We start from the raw sequence: 18,070 nt of genomic DNA, 5'->3' as shown, positions 1-18,070 counted from the left end.
TTGAAAGAATATATAATTTAAAACAGTATATGTTTATTTTTAACACATTAGGCTACAGCAATCCAATCCAATACAAATTATTTAATTTTTATTAGTCTGATAAAACTATAAATGGAGAATGAGATGTTAAAAACCCTAGCAATGGAAGGTTGAGCACATTGCATTATGGGATACAGTATGAAGTGTGTGTGCTGTGTTGTAAATTGCACATGTAGAAGGTTTGTTTGTTTATTTGTGACGCATGCTGGTAAAATGAGTCGAAATGAGCACAGTTTAATTTTGAGCTACAGGCAAAAGAAAGTATAAATAATGAAAGTTTTATAATAATAAGTACATTAAGCCTTCGTCTAGTGATCCCAGTGCTCTAAATAGACATCTTAAATAATCTTTATTTGTACGTTTTCTGAGGGGTGTAACGTCCTAAATGTTTAACTACACAAAGAATGCGTCTTCATATGTGCGTCTGACATTTTTACTGTGATTTTTAGGTATGGATTTGGTTTTTGAAAATCTTTAATTCAATTTTTCTCTAAACTGACTTTGCTGACATGTAGCTCTGTCATTTTTTGTCAGATCTCAACAAATCATAAATCATTTTGAAGTTTTTAAATTAAAGATGTAAAAATATAAAAAACGAATTGTTGAAATTGGCTCATTCCAGCTTATTTGGGGAAAGACAATTTAGTATTTCCAGTCAAACATGCAAGTCGTTGGAAACTGGAGATCCTGTAGTAAACCCATGTCTAAGGTCATGCAGGTATTAAATACAGAATAGTACAGTAGTATGATATTATTAATATAAACATTTATGATCAAATCCAGCTGTGACCTTTCATCATTGGTTATTCTGGTTTAGAAAATCAAATCTCTCTCTCACAGTGTCCACAGAAAGGTCTTTATACTGTATGTTTATCTTTTATGTGTTTACTTTGTAATTCATCAAATTAAAACTGATCTTTATGTTTCCATAAAGTAGTTTTTTGTTTAGTGGTTTTATCATTCTCGGTTTATTGCTTTACTTATGCATGCTTGTGTATGTTCTGAAAAACATCTTATCATATTACTTTTACTATTTCTTCAGAATGTAAAGCAAGGCTAGTCAACTGGTGGCCTGCAGGCCAAATGTGGCCCTCCAATCATCTTTGTCTAATTTAAAATCAGCGTGGTTACATTAAAGCCGCCTTTCCACTGTACATGACAAATGAAGGCCGATAAACCGGAAGGAGAGTCGGAAAGGGGCTGTGTGGGGTGCCAACCATCTGCGGGTGCATCATTTTCGGATCCAATTTGAGCTGTGGATGCATAAAAAATAAACTTGTGCGACTACAATGCATGTGACACGCCGACCGGAAGTGATGTATTTTAGTGTTCCAATCAAAACACTGTATGAAAGGTGAAAATGATGAATCCTTTTTTGTTTAACTTTATCAGTAACACTTTAAAATGACTGATTTCTGATAAATTATTAAGTATAAATATATTCATAGATTAAAGGCTCTTGTGCTAGAATGAGCTTTTCTCCCATGTTGACACAGATTTACGATAAACTGAAATTTCATTATGACTGCCACTAGGGGGTGACTCTGACAGTCGTATCTGAATGTAGTGTACAATGGAAAGGCAGTTTTGCCTATATATCTTTAAAATATTACAAAAGAAAACATAAAGTGCAATTTTAGTCATTAGGAGAAGACTGGCTATATGTTGTGAATACTTGAAATATAACAGTTAATAAAAGTTAAACAGTTATAAATAAAACAAGTTAAGGGTTAGTGCTATACAAAAATACGTGTTGATTATTTACACTTGCACTTTTTTGTGCAGTGTTCATGGTTGAACTATTAACATTTGGCTCTTGCAATGTTAAACTGCAATTGTTTTTAAAATATTAAAAACTAAAATATATGTTTTCAGTAATTAAAAGCAAAATACTGGTGATCTTTTTTGAAAATGCATGTTTTTTTATATATATATTGCATCATATTTAAAAAATTGTATCTGGCCCTGGAAGAAGAGTATGCATTCAAGCACACTCCATGAGATTCTGTATCCCACAATGCAATGCACTCAACTTGACCCATCATTTCAAATGTGATGAACAGCATGAAATCTGACTTTCTTATGAATCTTCTGAATGAAATGGCAAAGACACAAAGTTTAATTACAAATACAAAATAACTCAAAAATGTCTGAGATGAAAACGACAGTATGTAGGGTCGATGCAAACACAGCGCTGAATTATTTAAAGAAATGACAAATGTAAAGAGAAATTCACCTGTGATAGTCTATTAACTCAAAGACACACAACTGTACAAACACCCCTGTGACTCACACATGCACACACAACACAATTTCTGCATAGAGCGTAACCGAGCGCGGCAGAGATACAGCTCAGCGGATGGACGGACAGATGCGTCTCAGGATTCCCAACTGGACTACGACATTCCCAACAGCATTCCCTGTCTCCCACTCTCTGTAAAAACACATCAGGTCGGACGAAGGCAGGAATACGACTGTTTGGACGTTAAGGGGTTAAACTTCTTCCACCCATCGTGCCAGCATCTCATTTGCATACGGCGCTTTCAGTTTTTTTCTCCCCCAAAAAGTTGGCAGCACTCCTCGTTTTCCATAATGCCAGCATTTGGGAATTGTGCGTGGAATGAAGCCGATCCAATCTCCTGCCTGCGACATGCATTTTCATTAATTACAGCCTTGTCAGCAAAAGCATTATCGAAGCTGAATATGAAAATGCTAATGAGTGCTCATTTACATATTTTTCTTTGTTGGAATGTCATTAATTATTACGTTTTATGATGATGAATGCAGCTGTCGATGTTCTCCGAAGCATAATTAGCTATCAGAATGCACCGATACGATCGGCACGTACGAAACCGAGTCCGGCGCGACAAAACTTTCCCCTCCGATCCCTAAAAGTTCCTCCTCGAAGGTCCGTCCGACCAATCCCGGAACTCGGGCGGCCCCCGGACGCCTCGCCGCCGCTGACACGAGACCCCCGCGCAAAAAATAACCTGCGAAAAAACCCGGCTTAATTAATGCAGTCCTTAATTACTACAGCATGATGTCAGCGACTTTAATTAAGAATTGGCTTGGTTACAGAAACTCCTGGCTGTAATAAAAGTCATTATAGAGACGAGCTCCAAACCCCTTCAGTGTGATGCGTACCGCTCATTAACACACACACGCGCACACGCATGCACGCAGCAGCACGCGGACTCTCGCTCGCAACGCAAGCGGACTCTCGTCTCAAAGGATACGCTTTAAAATTTCATCCTGCTTTTCATTTGGTTCTCGCTTCTTTAATAATAACACAACCTCTGCCTTTCTCCCGATCCGGATTTTTTTCCGGTCGGGAAAAATGACAGAATCCAGTTCAGGAGGCTGAGCCGCTGGGATCAGTGTTTATCAGTAAAACAGAAAAACAAGGCGCGGCAGATGGGCCTATTACACATGACCAAACCGATCCATCAGCACTGAAGGGCCCAGGTGCAGCCCAGCCGCGCAACAACGCGTCATTTCACAGTCTGTCACACACACACACACATGCGCGCGCGCACACACACACACACACAGTCCTACATCAACGACCCGGTCCTGCTCCCGTGAGGGCTCATCTGCAGAGTACACACACATGCATGCACGCGCGCACACACATACATGCATGGTCCTACATGAATGCCCTGGCCCGGGTCCCGAGAGTCCTCATCTGTAGCTTCTGCCTGACTGAGCCTGACCTGATGTCTTCATCACACACACACACACACACATTTATTGGGAATGACTTTAGAGTTTAATATAAAGTTAATTATACAGACTCCACAAAACATTATTTCTTCATTTCTAAATTAATTTTCCTGTTAAAGTCGTCTCTGAATGACAGTGGGAGGTGTTATAAGAGCCACATAAAACCTCTACTGTGTCTTTGTGTAATTCCTGACTAAGGACAAAACTCAGAATCTTACACTTTAAATAAAACAAACGATTAAAATGAAATTAAATTGAAATTAGCAACTACAATCTGAGCAGCTGTGATCTCCTAAACACCTCCATGAAGTGACATATAAACTAACTCAGAGTGTTTATAATAAAACCTGTTTGTGTCACACGTTTGATCTCTGTTGAATTGGTCAGTGACTGGTCAACAGCTCTGGGGGCGTGTCCTAAAGAAACAGACCAATCAAATGCTGTTTTTCTTTTGAAATGCTCGCATTCTGTATTCAGCCCCGCTGTGACTCAATTTAACAAACATTTACAGCTCGGTCTGATATGAGAAACATGAGAGCACTAATGCCATCTGAAGATGTAGATATATTATACAGTACTGTATTTGTATGTATGTATATGATGTTTGTGTTTTCTCTCTCTCTCTCAGTAAGAAGAATTGAAGGTAAATGTGACTTGTGGAGGTCTGAAGGAATGATGTGGATGTATCCGTCGCAGGAATGATGGTGTGTGTTAATGAGATCAGAGGAGGTGAAGAGGAGCTGAAGGGAGGATCACTGACTCATTGATGACCATCTGTGTGTCTGTGTCTTATGCTTGACATGTGTTTGTATTACTAAATAGCTTCAATTTAAATAAATGTTTATAATATAATACAAACAGAAATATATAAATCATACATTACATACAAAATGCATTATAATAAACAAACAACATAACGTTTAAAAAAAGGTTTGAATTATTCAAAATGTCTCAATTACCGAGCCCCTAAGGTGACATTGGAGTAAAACAAATCTAAAGTTTAGTAAACTATTGCATGCGCACGCGATAGTTTACTAAACTTTAGATTTGAAACCTTCATGTGCAGTTTTTTTTTAAAGTTTCGTCTCGCGTGCGCACGTGAAACTATCGAGTGCGCACGTGAAACTACAGTATCGAGTGCGCACATGAAACTATCGCGTACGCACATGAAACCGAAAGTTTCATGTGCACACGAGATAGTTTCACGTGCGTACGCAATATTTTTACGTGCGCGCGCGATAGCTTCACATGCGTATGTGAAACTAAACGAGATAGTTAATTAAATTAATTAAACTTTATTTAATTTTTTCTCCATGTCCCCTAAGGGGCTCTGTACAAAATAGCTGACATAAACTTTAGATATTAAAGGATTACTCCACTTTCATTAAAAATTCTGATAATTTACTCAAACAAGTTTTTTGAGGAAAACATTCCAGGATTTTTCTCCATCTAGTAGACTTTAGTGGACCTCAACAGTTTACAGTTTCAGTCCAGCTTCTCTAAAACGATTCCAACCGAGTCATAAGGGTCTTATCTAGCCAAATCATCCTCATTTTTTTTACAAAAACAATCATCTTGCACTAACTGTGTGATGTGCCACCGTGACCTTACATATTGCGTAATCACGTTGAAAGGTCACACATGACGTATGTGAAACTACCGCTCCAGTGTTTACAAGTGGGGAGAAAGACGATCGTTCAGACGTTGTTATTGTGGAATGATACAAATGAATGTCTTTGTGTCAGTTTATTGTTTAAAATGGTCTACAAGTGTATATTTCACATATGTAACACGTGACCTTTTGTTGTGATCATGTAATTCATAAGGTCGCGCTGGCGCATCACACGGCTAGTGCAAGATTAGAAGTTGTGGTTTAAAAATACTTTTTTTGGTTGTGTTAGATAAAACCCTTATACGCTTGGGATCATTTTGAGCCCTTTAAAGCTGCATTGAAACTGTAAACTGTTGAGGTCCATTAAAGTCCACTAGGGATGGGACGATCACCGGTTTCATGATTAACCTAGATAACATGTCCTGACGGTTAGTATTATAATTTAAAATTGAATTATCATTACAACCGAGTTTGATTACCGTGATTTTGAAAACTCGCGGTAAATCCTGTCCACCCAGAATCAGTTTGACGCAGGCGCGCGCATGCAACATAGTTTTTTGCACAAGAAAGCACACTGCAAAAAATTCTTAGGATTTTTGTCCCGTTTTCAGCAAAAACATCCAAAAATTCTCACATCAAGATGCTTCCTCTTGATGAGCAAAACGACCCAAGAAAACAAGTCCAGTTTTTAGACCAAAAATACCAAATTTAAGTGATTTTGTGCATAAAACAAGCTAAAAATCTGTCAATGATGTAAGCAAAAAAATCTTGAACATTTTTTTTAAACACTAAATTCAAGAAAAATTCAATAAAAATGTGCTTACCCCATTGGCAGATTTTTTTTTTTTTGCTCGTTTTATGCACAAAATCACTTAAATTTGATATTTTTGGTCTAAAAACTAGACATTATTTTCTTGGGTCGTTTTGCTCATCAAGAAAAAGCATCTTCATTTAAGAATTTTTAGATATTTTTACTGAAAACAAGACAAAAATACCAAGAAAATTTTTTCTTGAAAATAAGTTTTTTGCAGTGCATTTAAGGAATATTGTATTCATTCCCTGTAAACTTATTAGACAGATTTTTTTTGTTACCACAGAAATAATTTCACGGACATGAAATATTAAATTGTGATTTTCAAAAATAAAACTTGTTTAAATGTTTTCAGTGTGTTTATCAGGTTTTTTTTACATTTCCATCTCATTTTAACAAAACAATGATAATATTGATTACCATGATAACTTTGGTCACTATAATCATGATATGCAATTTTCATACCATCCCATCCCTAAAGTGCACTATATGGAGAAAAATCCTGTAATGTTTTCCTTAAAAATCATAATTTCTTCTCGACTGAACAAAGAAAGATAAAAAATTTTGGATGACATGGGGGTTAGTAAATTATTATTTTTGGTACAGTTAAGGTGGATTTTTTATTTTTTTATTATTTGACTAATCTGTTAAAATGTCTGTTTTTAAAATATTATACATAATAATATGAAACATTATGCGCTTGTTGTCAAATAATACATTTAAAGTAAAGTCTTAATGTTAAAAGTGGTCAGAATACAGTCGCTGTGGTTCTTCAAATAAATTATGGGCAATCACAAAGGTCAGCAGTTTCCAAACAAACTTCTCTATATGCAGAAAAATACTGCAGGCCGACAGAAAAAACTGCTGCTGAATAAACAGCGATGAAGCATTTGTGTTGTAAAACTGCTTGCAAGAGACAACAAGATTTCTGCTCTTTCTTAACTGAGCCTCACAGAACCCAAACCTGCTTACAAGTCCAGAACTTCTGTGTGCTTCATTTAACAGGTAGATGACAACAAAACTGTAGAGACTGCACACCTGCACACCACACACACACACACACAACATGTTGTGATTCATGGGTCATTTTAAATAAATAAATATGGGAAGTGGACTGACCGCGGTCCAGAACAAATCTACTGTAGTAAAACAGACAGGATGTGATGTCATCTGTCTGCTTGGAGCTCAGACAGGAAAGAAACATGTAAAGACAACTAAACAACCATACTAACAATAATCAACACTTATATCAACATGTATACAGGCTTTATGAAAAGCTCTCTGAAATAATAACATCATTATGAGAGGTTGTGATCATGATATTTTTCAAGCTTAATTAGTTCGTCTCTCTTCTGTCAGGAGTCGATTATCTGATTCACTGACCATTTGCTCACTGAATGAGACAGAGACGGCCAGCGGCAAACCGCGGCATTATGGGTAAATGAGCAGCGTCACCCTACACATGATAAAGACAGATGTGTGGGTTTGTGACCTGACTTTACATTAAACAACAGTGTCAAAAAAACATCAAAAAGATTCAACACTTGACGTCAGTAAACATGAGTAACAATCCACTGTGTCGTTTGTCGTGAAAACACACAGTCAAGATAAACTTTAAAACGCACAAAACAAAAACCACAATCATACACATTCCCATTAAAACTGGGTTCCAGCATTTACTAACTACTGGATCTTCTATGACATTTCCAGGATTTTAAAAAGCATTTAAACTCAGCCATTTGTGAACCAGTTGAACCCATTCATCAGAAAATAAATAATGTACTCTATCCAACAGCAATATTTAGCCAACAGCACATTTAATAGCGGACTTGTAAATATATATTTGCCCTTTAAAACACAATTTCAAATTTCCATCACGGCATTTCCAGGTTTTCCTGACCTTGAGGAATCCTGCAGAAATTTCTGCTCCACCATCATGACTTTAGATACATCATAACATCATCTCATCGGTCTTACCTGCTAATCTGGAGTTAATGTACGGTGGAGAAATATTGTCATGTGACCCGATGTCCCGGCTGGTCATGTGACTGTATTGTGAACCGTCTGCGTAATTCTGCGGGAAACAAAAGTTGAAACCGGTTAACATAAGGATTGCGTTTATAGAATTGTATGTTTTTATATTCATTTCTACTCACACAGTTTCAATATAATTTTTTTCCTATTCTATTTTTATTCTATTTTATTTGACTTTTTGTGTCAATTCTGTAATTTTTTTTTTATTAAATGTTAATATCTGTTATGTGAAATCTGTTACTGCAAAGTCTTCTTATTTCTTTTAAATTATTAAAGGGGACATTTCACAAGAATTTTTATAAGATGTCAAATAAATCTTTGGTGTCCCCAGAGTATCTATGTAAAGTTTCAGCTCAACATATTATATAGATCAGTGGTTTCCAACTCTTTCATTTATATTTCACAAGGCCCCACAACAATATTTGAAGGACCCCCACTCACACATTTTTTTCCACATAAAATTAAAGGCGGAGTCCACGATGTTTGAAAAGCGGGTTGGAAAAGGAGACGGGCCGACTACCAAAACACACTTAGAGCCAATCAAATCAAATCAAATGCCGGGTTGCGCATGTGTGGGGCGGGTCTATCAACAGAAGGTCCAGATTCTATTGGGGTAGGGGCGTGTTTGTTTAGGTGATTTCAAATATCAACATTGGCTTTCAAACATCGTGGACTCCGCCTTTAAATAGAACTTGGAGTGACTAGACAGATGTATATTTGTTACTAAAATGGCAAAAAAAAAAAACATCTTGATTTTTGCTTGTTTTCGCTTATTTTAATGCTTGTTTTATTCAATTTTTTTTATCTTGAGGCCCCCTTGGAAATCTGCTGAGGCCCCCGACCCCCTGGTTGGGAAAAACTGATATAGACAATTTATTATAATGTTAAAATTGCCACTTTGTAGGTGCAAGCAAAAATATGCTGTCCTTATAAATGCAAATGAGCTGATGAAATGCAAACACTGATCACCATAATGGTGGTTTGTTGAAATTGAAACTCAATTGTGCTGTCAATTATTTTTCTCTCTGTACTAAATTGCAGTGCCGTGGTTGGATAGTGCAGATTAAGGGGCGGTATTATTACAATTAGACCCCCTTCTGACATAACAAGGGGAGCCAAATTCAATGAGCTATTTTTTCACATGCTTGCAGAAAATGGTTTACCAAAACTAAGTTACTGAGTTGAGCTTTTTCACATTTTCTATGTAGTTAACTCTTTCCCCGCCGGCGTTTTTAAAAAAAGTTGCCAGCCAGCGCCAGCATTTTTAATGATTTTTACAAAAGTTTAATGCCTTCCAGAAAATGTTCTTCTTTAAATATATAAACAAACAATATATCAGATGAAAGAACAGACTCTCTGCTTTCAAAAAAAAAAAAGTTTCACCCTACCTTCATTAGTTCTCTTGTAATCACCTCTCAAACATGGGTAGGTTTCTTCAAAAACACCCAATTTTGAGCAAAAAGCTGAGATAATTCCATTTTTGCGAAGGACTTTTGATAGAGATCAGATGCAGAGCGATCTTTAAAACATACACAGAGTTCTTTCTCTTTCACATACTTCCGGGTTGTATAAATTGCGGAAGTGCAACTAATCCACCTGGTGGATAATAGCGGTATTGCGGAAAAACAGAAAATCTCGTCATTGGCGGGGAAGCATTTTCTCTTAATTGACGAGATATCTCGTCAATGGCGGCGAAAGAGTTAAAGGCACTGGGGACCCAATTATAGCACTTAAACATGGAAAAAGTCACATTTTTTCTGTAAGGCAAATGTAAACTTCAGATTAAAACTCGCCACTTTCAATGTAAATTACTGTTAACATGAACACAGTATAACATCAGCTACAACACCATACTGTATACAGCAAATGCATTTTCTGCCTTTTAACACAAGATCGGTTCGTGTGAAGTCAGACACACATTACAGGTCACTGGAAATAAACTCATGATGTTCCTTTAAACTTTATTCTCACATACACAGTAAGTTCATGAGATATTAAAGATGTGAACACATTTGCATTCAGAGGATGAGCTGAAAGTTTGAAAGTGCTCTGTAAGCACGTCCTTGATTCACCTCTGTGCTCCTGATCACTAATTCTGCTGATGTCAGACTCATCCTTAAACTCTTCAGACCCTATCACAGTCACCTTTGACCTTTAGAGATGACACCATGTCAAATCCAGAGGTCAATGCATTCAGATCAACTCAACAGTAGGGGAGAGCGGGGTAAGTTGTCACACGGGTAAGTTGTCACACTGTTAATAACTCCAACAGTAGAGGCTCTATCTCAAAAATCAAATAGCCACTTTATGTGACTTCTTCTTCTATAGTGAACTTCCTGTTCACATGTGGTCAAGATCACTGTAATCTGAGGTTAGCACAATTTTCTTATTTTTCTGCTTAAAAAGTAAAAAAAAATCACTTTACATTTTATGCAATACAACTTTGTTAGGTGTGAATGTTTAAAATGATTATTTTGCACAAAATAGAGGAGACCGTAAAGTGTCTTTTGATACTTTAGCTAAAGTGATATGATGAGCTAAACTTGAGATTTAGACAACATTAGCACACAAGTAAGTATGGGGCAAGTTGTCTCAATGACTTTGGGGCAAGTCGTCACATCTGACAACTTGCCCCTGTACAAACAAACACATCGAACATGCTCAGAAAACATGATATAGAAAAGAATAAGCCTCAATCTAGCAAAAAGCTGTTTCAAAAGAAAGGGAAGCAGAAATCTGGACCTATGAAAAACAAGGCAGCTAAAAGAAGAAAAATCATGCAAGAGTCATCATCAGATGATGAAGAGTGCTTCTGCCTCGTCTGTGTAGAGCCATTTTCAAAGAGTCGTCCAAAGGAGACCTGGGTAAAATGTGTAAAATGCAACAATTGGGCCCATGATGCTTGCACCTCAGGCCAGGCAATTTATGTGTGTCAGAATTGTGATTCTGGAGATGAGTCCTATTAGTCATACAGGGCATCTGTTTTGTTCAGAGGTTAAACATGTTAAGTTAAGCAAGTTATCTGCAGCGTTCCATTCAGTTATCTGGTTTTATGTGAAAGCCATAGAACATTTGAACCAAAGTTCAAAGTAAAGTGGTCTTGCCACTTAATTGAAATGTGCATTATTTGGATTGAAATAATTGTTTTTCCAGATTCTCCAGGCACGGATGTTTATATTTCCAGTTTGGTTTGAGTTTAAAAATTAAAATCAATATTCACAATTAAGTAGTTGTGTTCTTATTTTTAGATAATCTAGTGTGACAACTTACCCGCCCTAGTGTGACAACTTACCCTCCGATGGGGCAAATTGTCACAAGTGCACAGTCACTATTCAACAGTCTACAACTCTGTAATGAGATAAGATATAAAGATGTTATGAATACAACATATGTGCCCAAGACTTCCTTCTTTCATTTGGTATGAGATTTATACCATTTTGATGTATGGTGCTCAGTAAATGTTAGACAGTGTGAAAAGTGTGACAACATACCCCGCTCTCCCCTACTTGGATGAAGTTATACAGTAGCAGTCACAAATGGACGACATTAACACGAAGCAGAGGTTTCCCTATCTGATCTTTATTTTAATACAATCTTTTTTTCCCTCTGTAAACACGGTGTTGTTTGAATAAATGTGTGAACAAAAGGCAGAAACAATGCCTTAAGGGGCGTGTCGCGGACGCGTGTGTCATCGCAACAAGTTACCATTCAGCTCTTTGACACAGGGGTTTTAAATACAGATCAACATTTACGACAATCACCAGAAATGTATGCAAACTAGAATAATGCCGAGATCAGGGAGCTCCTTACTGAGACTGACATCATTTGCCCGCATAATATTACTGCGCAAGTTCATGATCAGATTAGAAAATAAATGCATGTACATGGTTTCTCCAAAGAGAAATAGTGGATGATAAGCAAACTTAGAGAACCCATTGCAAGTATAGAGTTCTGGACTTTTACATGAGGATTCAGGTTTCATTAAGTTCTTCTTTTAGGAAATAAAATCATTTAGTTATTTTAGTTCTGATTGGAAACTTTATTTTTAAGTATTTATGGACACTCATCTTAAATACTATCTGTGTTTACATTACACTTCAAATTGACATTGTGAGTTGAAAGTACGGCCAATGGAAACACCTCAATTTCCATATATCGGCAAAAAGTGTTTATGCGCGCATGTGGTGGTTTTTTAGGCAATTCAAAAAAGGTACATTTTGCAAAACGGCAATGGAAACACGTACATTTTGCAAAAACTCCCATATATTGGCAAAAACTTTTCAGGCTCGCATGAGGTTGTTTTTAAGGCAATTCGAAAGAGATGTTTTTCACAAAGCGGCAAAAAAACAAAAATCACATAATTATTATTTGAAGATGACGCGGTATGAACTAAAACCTCTCAGAAACACCTCAATACGTGTCTGTTCCCAGCTATAGACAATTTCAGCAGTAACAACATAAACAAGCGGCTTTGGTGGTCAACATGTAACTCTGCTAAGAATAAATAACAACAAAGTACTTTAAACGTAGTTTATTTATATAACAAGCAAAATAAACAAGAAGTAGTTTACCTTGGAAACCAATACATTTGTTATTTTTGACGAGGTATTTGTTCAAGAGATCAGTTTAGCAACTAGTCAGACCATTAAAAAAACTGAAACTGGAAGTAAAGTTTGGACCAGACGAGTATCGCGTCACCAGACGTGAGTCCAATGAAATGGTCTATAAGAGACTTTTTCTTGTCAATAATGTTTGGATAACACTCCTACACCTTTTTTTGATTCAAATTACTCAATTTTTTTAAGGTAAGTGGTTGCAATCAAATTATTTAAGCTACATTTAAACAAAAAAATTAGAAATACAAAACAAAAAACTTTTGTTTAAATGCTTTTATAATGCTTTTATACAAAATAAATAACTTTTATTTTGCATGTGATTAATCACGATTAATTTTTTGACAGCCCTAAAAATAACGCTAAAGTTTTGCACAAATCTGCAATGGAAAAGTGATGATGAATGATCTGCTCATATATCACTGCATGATATACAAATGATGTTTGGGATTTACCTTTGTGGCACGGACTCCATTTCCCCATGATGAACTTGCTCTGTCTTCAAGATCTACAAGAAATAAAACACAAAGTTTAAGACACAGTTAAGCAAATTACAAAATACATTAAATCTTACTTAAAAAGACCACCAATTATATTACAAACCACTTCCCTCAATACCATACTGTAGATCTGTTTGAATTACGGCAAGCAGAAAAACAATCAAACTAATGTGCAATAATTAACAAAAAGTGTGTTGGTCTCCCTCTTTACATTGTGTCTTTTTTAACTTCATGCATAAACGCTTTATTGAATCGCTCTTTCTCTGACTCACAATAAGAGAACACAGCGTTCATAAGCTTCCCTTCTCGTGCCGCCTGCAAAACTTCACTTCAAAGTGTCCCTATAAACGCCGGCACATTAAAGACACACATTCTTTCTTCAGACGTTCATTTATTGTAAAGTCAACAGCTGATAAAGGACGTCCATTTAGAGAACGTTCAGGCCTTCGTGACTTAAAGATAAACAGACAGCTTTAAATAAAGCTCAGATGAAGAGGTTTAAAGCGGCAGATCTGTCATCGCTGCTCTGTATAATGACGTAGACCGACGTCCAAAACAGGTACAGACTAACGCTCTTCTTTCATCTTTCAAAACACAAATTCATACCGCGTTTTCCCCTATAATCCCAAAGAAAACTCTTCCTCTGGACTAAAAAAATTACAAAATATTATATGATCCAAAAAAAAATTCTTCCAAATTAGGTGTGTATGCATGTTGTGTGAATTACAGGGTTCCTGCAGGTTTCACCAAGTCAAATTTAAGACTTTTTAAGACCTTTTTAAGACCATTATGAGTGAAATTTAAGACCAAAGCAGCACAATGATCTCAGAAATTCTAAAAAAAATAATATTTTTATTATATCTTTGTTTATTTATTTATTTATTTATTTGACAAACAAAATCCACTAATATGGGAAGATCAGTATGGTCAGCTGCTGATATGTGCCTTGTTAACATGTTTTACACTTTCTCCACCCATACGTTATGTGCATAAATATGCGCTATACCGCCATCGCATTTATTCCCCTCTCTAATTACACAATAATGAAATGAAAAGGAAATTTACTATTAAAAGGCTGTTCGTGGTTTGTTGTGTGTTGCAAACAAGGCCGTTTCTAAATCCGAAGGCTGGAGCCTCCAGAGGTCGCATTTGTAGGCTGCATATGAAAACTGTGTAACACTAAAGTTGACTCATTGTTGATGGCGCGGGACTTGACGGCCTGACTGTTGATTTTTAATAAAGCAGTGTTGATTTTTTCTCTTCTGGGTCCTCTGTTTCAGAACCTTACAAATGATCTGGTAAGCCACGGGCTAGTTGGTTAAATTAACACAGAAAAGATTTTCCTCGCCAAACCTACAGTATACAGTCGGATCACAACATCTGAAATATAGCTTATGGCATGAATTGCGTGGATTATAATAGCCTACATTTGTATTCTCTTTAAAAAATTATGATTAAAAACTGGATTGAAGAGACATTCAGTGACACGCAAAGTGCAGAACTTTTCTTTTTAGAGGCCCACCCATCAAATACATTCTTCCTCCGTCACTGAGGCATTTTAATTTACCATTTTTAATTTTTTTTCGGACAACCTTTTCGGGAATAAATGGAGGTAAGAAATTTAAGACTTGGGTTAATTAAATTTAAGACCTAGGGTGAAAATCTGGCAATTTTTAAGACTTTTTATGGCCTTAAATTTAACTTTCTAAATTTCAGACTTTTTAAGACTTTTTAAGACCCCGCGGGAACCCTGGAATTAGGCTGAAAGTGTTCTGGTGCGTATTCAAACAAAAAAGCATACAATAATTAGTGAATAAGTGCTTAAATGTCCATGATATCACAATTCTTGAAAAGTTTTTCCTGATTCTGAGACATTTGACATCATTTCCTGTTATGTTTATTTATATAACCGGAGTCACTGGATTTGAGGTCAGAGAGACAAACATCTCTGCTCTTCTCAAGAGACGCTCGCGAAAAGCCAGTTGAGGTGAGACATAATGAATTTATTTCAGCGCACACACACACACACACACACACACACACACACACACACACACACACACACACACACACACACACACACACACACACACACACACATCCATTATTTATCAGACTCTCTCTCTCTGTAATTTATTACTTTGAATCTTTCTCCTTATCAGCCACTGCCCATGTGGAAGTCCTCACATACACACTCATATAATCACACATAAACACACTTATACACACACACACACACACACACTTATACACACACACACACCTTTCACCTTTCAAACCTCTTTTGGCACCTGAGGTCTCACAACCTAAAGCCAGAACAGACCAATAGACCCATATAACACACACACACACACACACACACACACACACACACACACACACACACACACACACACACACACACACACACACACAGACATAAAGACACGCACAAGCACACACACACGCACAGCTGCAGACAGGTGGATTTGGGGGCCCTAAAAGAGGAGTGATGATAGAGAGACATATGAAAAGGCTTGTGTGTGTGTGTGTGCGTGCGTGCGTGCGTGCGTGTGTGTGTGTGTGTGTGTGTGTGTGTGTGTGTGTGTGTGAGAGAGAGAGAGAGAGAGATTCAATCAGGGTTTGAAATGAAGCATTTTAACATCAGATATCTTAAACTGCACATTAACATGAGGCAAAACCTTCAATCTGGCTCACAGGAAACACATTCACACATTAAATCTCTACAACATCTCAATTGTTTTTTAAGACAGCAAAGAGTTTTTGCTTACTCAAATATTTATCTTATATAAAAAACACTCAGTACTCTAACATGTAAAACATGATAAAATCAATAAAAATCAATAATGAAATTCGTAGTTATTATTGTAACAACACATGTTTATCACTTTAATATTGTATGGCTTATTTATTTTGTTAATAACAAGTAAGGAATAATTGACAACGGGCCATTGAATTATAAGAAAATAATTTTCAAATAATTCAAAGGACCGAAGTCAATTATTCCTCTTATACCACAAACATTGCAAACATGGTCCCTATTTTTAAGACATTTGACAAGTTAGGTGTGTGGTTACCAGAAAATAATGCTACCCACGGAACATTTCTCAGCCAATCAGAATACAGCATTCAACAGACCCGTGGTATAAATAATGTTAATTTTCCTCAAGTTGAATACTAAAATGAGTTTATTAATCTGTGGCAAAATTTCCTCACGAACACATACCTCAAGACTCAATACATTTTGTTTATTTTAGTGCTGGGCAAAGATTAATCGCGATTAATCACATACAAAATAAAAGTTTTTTTCCATAACATATGAGTGTATGCTGTTTGTAATTATTATGTATATATAAATACATACACATTCATGTTTTGCAAATTAGTCTTGGCTAGAAACCTGTATGCATGGCATCTACTTTGTATTTTTTTATAAAGCAATGTTTTATGCATTTGTCCCTGTCAAATAAACATTAAATAAATAAATAAATAAATGTATTTTAGAAACATTTACATGTGTATATATATATTTATTTATATTTTTATATATTCTATATTATATATTAACAATAAAAATGAATATATAAATAAAAATGTTCTGAAATGTATATATGTATGTGTGTGTGGGAAAATATCCATAATATATATACATATATTAGGCAGAAATGCACTTTTATTTTGTATGCAATTAATCGCGATTAATCTTTGCCCAGCACTAGTTTATTTATATTTTGACATGATGTTGTACTATTTAAAAGCTGCACAAACTTTTTTATTTTAGGCTTAAAATATTAAAATAAAAATATATATTTGTAAACCTCTGTAGTAGTGTGTTGCACTTTTAAAAGTAAACGTCTACATGTGAATACCCTAATTTAGTGCCTTATTAAGCTATAATAAGTGAAAAATCAGATTAATCGGAAAAATAATCGGCCGATTAATCGATTATGAAAATAATCGTTACTATAACATTTCAGAAGAGATCTGAATCTGTGCTCACATTTGTTCAAGAGATTCAAAACGTTTCTCATATGAACTCAAACATTTCTTATCAAACTCTCTCAAAGAGCAAACAGTCAACTTTAAACATGTATTGTATAACTGTATAATCATACTGTATGTCAACAACATGTGTGTGTCTTTTGTGTTTTAACTAAAACTTTAAAAGAAACAACGAGAACTCTTTTAAGTCTCATGAGCTATAAAAAGTAAAACCGGAGCCGTAATGTTTCTCTAGGCAGTTTTAGTTTCAGTTTAATGTGCTTCATTAGCATGACAGATAGCTTAGCTGTGTGCAACAACAACAACAAGAGTAAATCTGTCTGTCTCTCATGCTCTCAGTTCAGACAGACAGGCACTGAATAAAAAACATCATCATCAATAATCCAAAGCTAAACTGATCACCATAATTCTGTATTATTCTCAATGCAGCATGTAAAATATCCTGAAGTGTTACAAAATCTGTCAGTATTATTTGTCAACATATTTCAAACGTTTTTTTGTTATAAATTGCAACATATGGTCATGCAACAATACCACCATTAAAACATTTGTCACTGCACACTGCTTTACATACAACTGTGTCTGTAGTATACACTACATAATGAATAGTGTGCAGTATGCTAACATCACTTCTAACACAAGCCAATGGATGAATACTGCAGTGTTTGTTATTCAGTCATTCTGTAAGGCCTTTAAACAAACAGCAATGCATCCATTATTGACCTTATAATAAACC

General features: G+C 35.9%; 1 protein-coding gene across 16 annotated transcripts in view; it reads right to left on the bottom strand.

Annotated features, from left to right (window-relative positions):
- The window catches only part of tcf4 (transcription factor 4), a 237,237-nt gene that overhangs the window by 96,108 nt on the left and 123,059 nt on the right, over positions 1-18,070 (bottom strand). For all 16 annotated transcript variants that reach the window (XM_055179350.2, XM_055179344.2, XM_055179343.2 and 13 more), the window contains 2 exons: positions 13,288-13,340; positions 8,163-8,259 (listed from right to left, as the gene is read on the bottom strand). In XM_055179350.2, the coding sequence (XP_055035325.2) occupies positions 8,163-8,259; positions 13,288-13,340 (150 nt within the window). The remainder of the gene's footprint in view (positions 1-8,162; positions 8,260-13,287; positions 13,341-18,070) is intronic.

This window comes from Misgurnus anguillicaudatus, chromosome 9 (genome assembly GCF_027580225.2).
Source record: "Misgurnus anguillicaudatus chromosome 9, ASM2758022v2, whole genome shotgun sequence".
Taxonomy (NCBI): Eukaryota; Metazoa; Chordata; class Actinopteri; order Cypriniformes; family Cobitidae; genus Misgurnus; species Misgurnus anguillicaudatus.
This window is presented reverse-complemented; position numbering and strand designations above follow the sequence as displayed.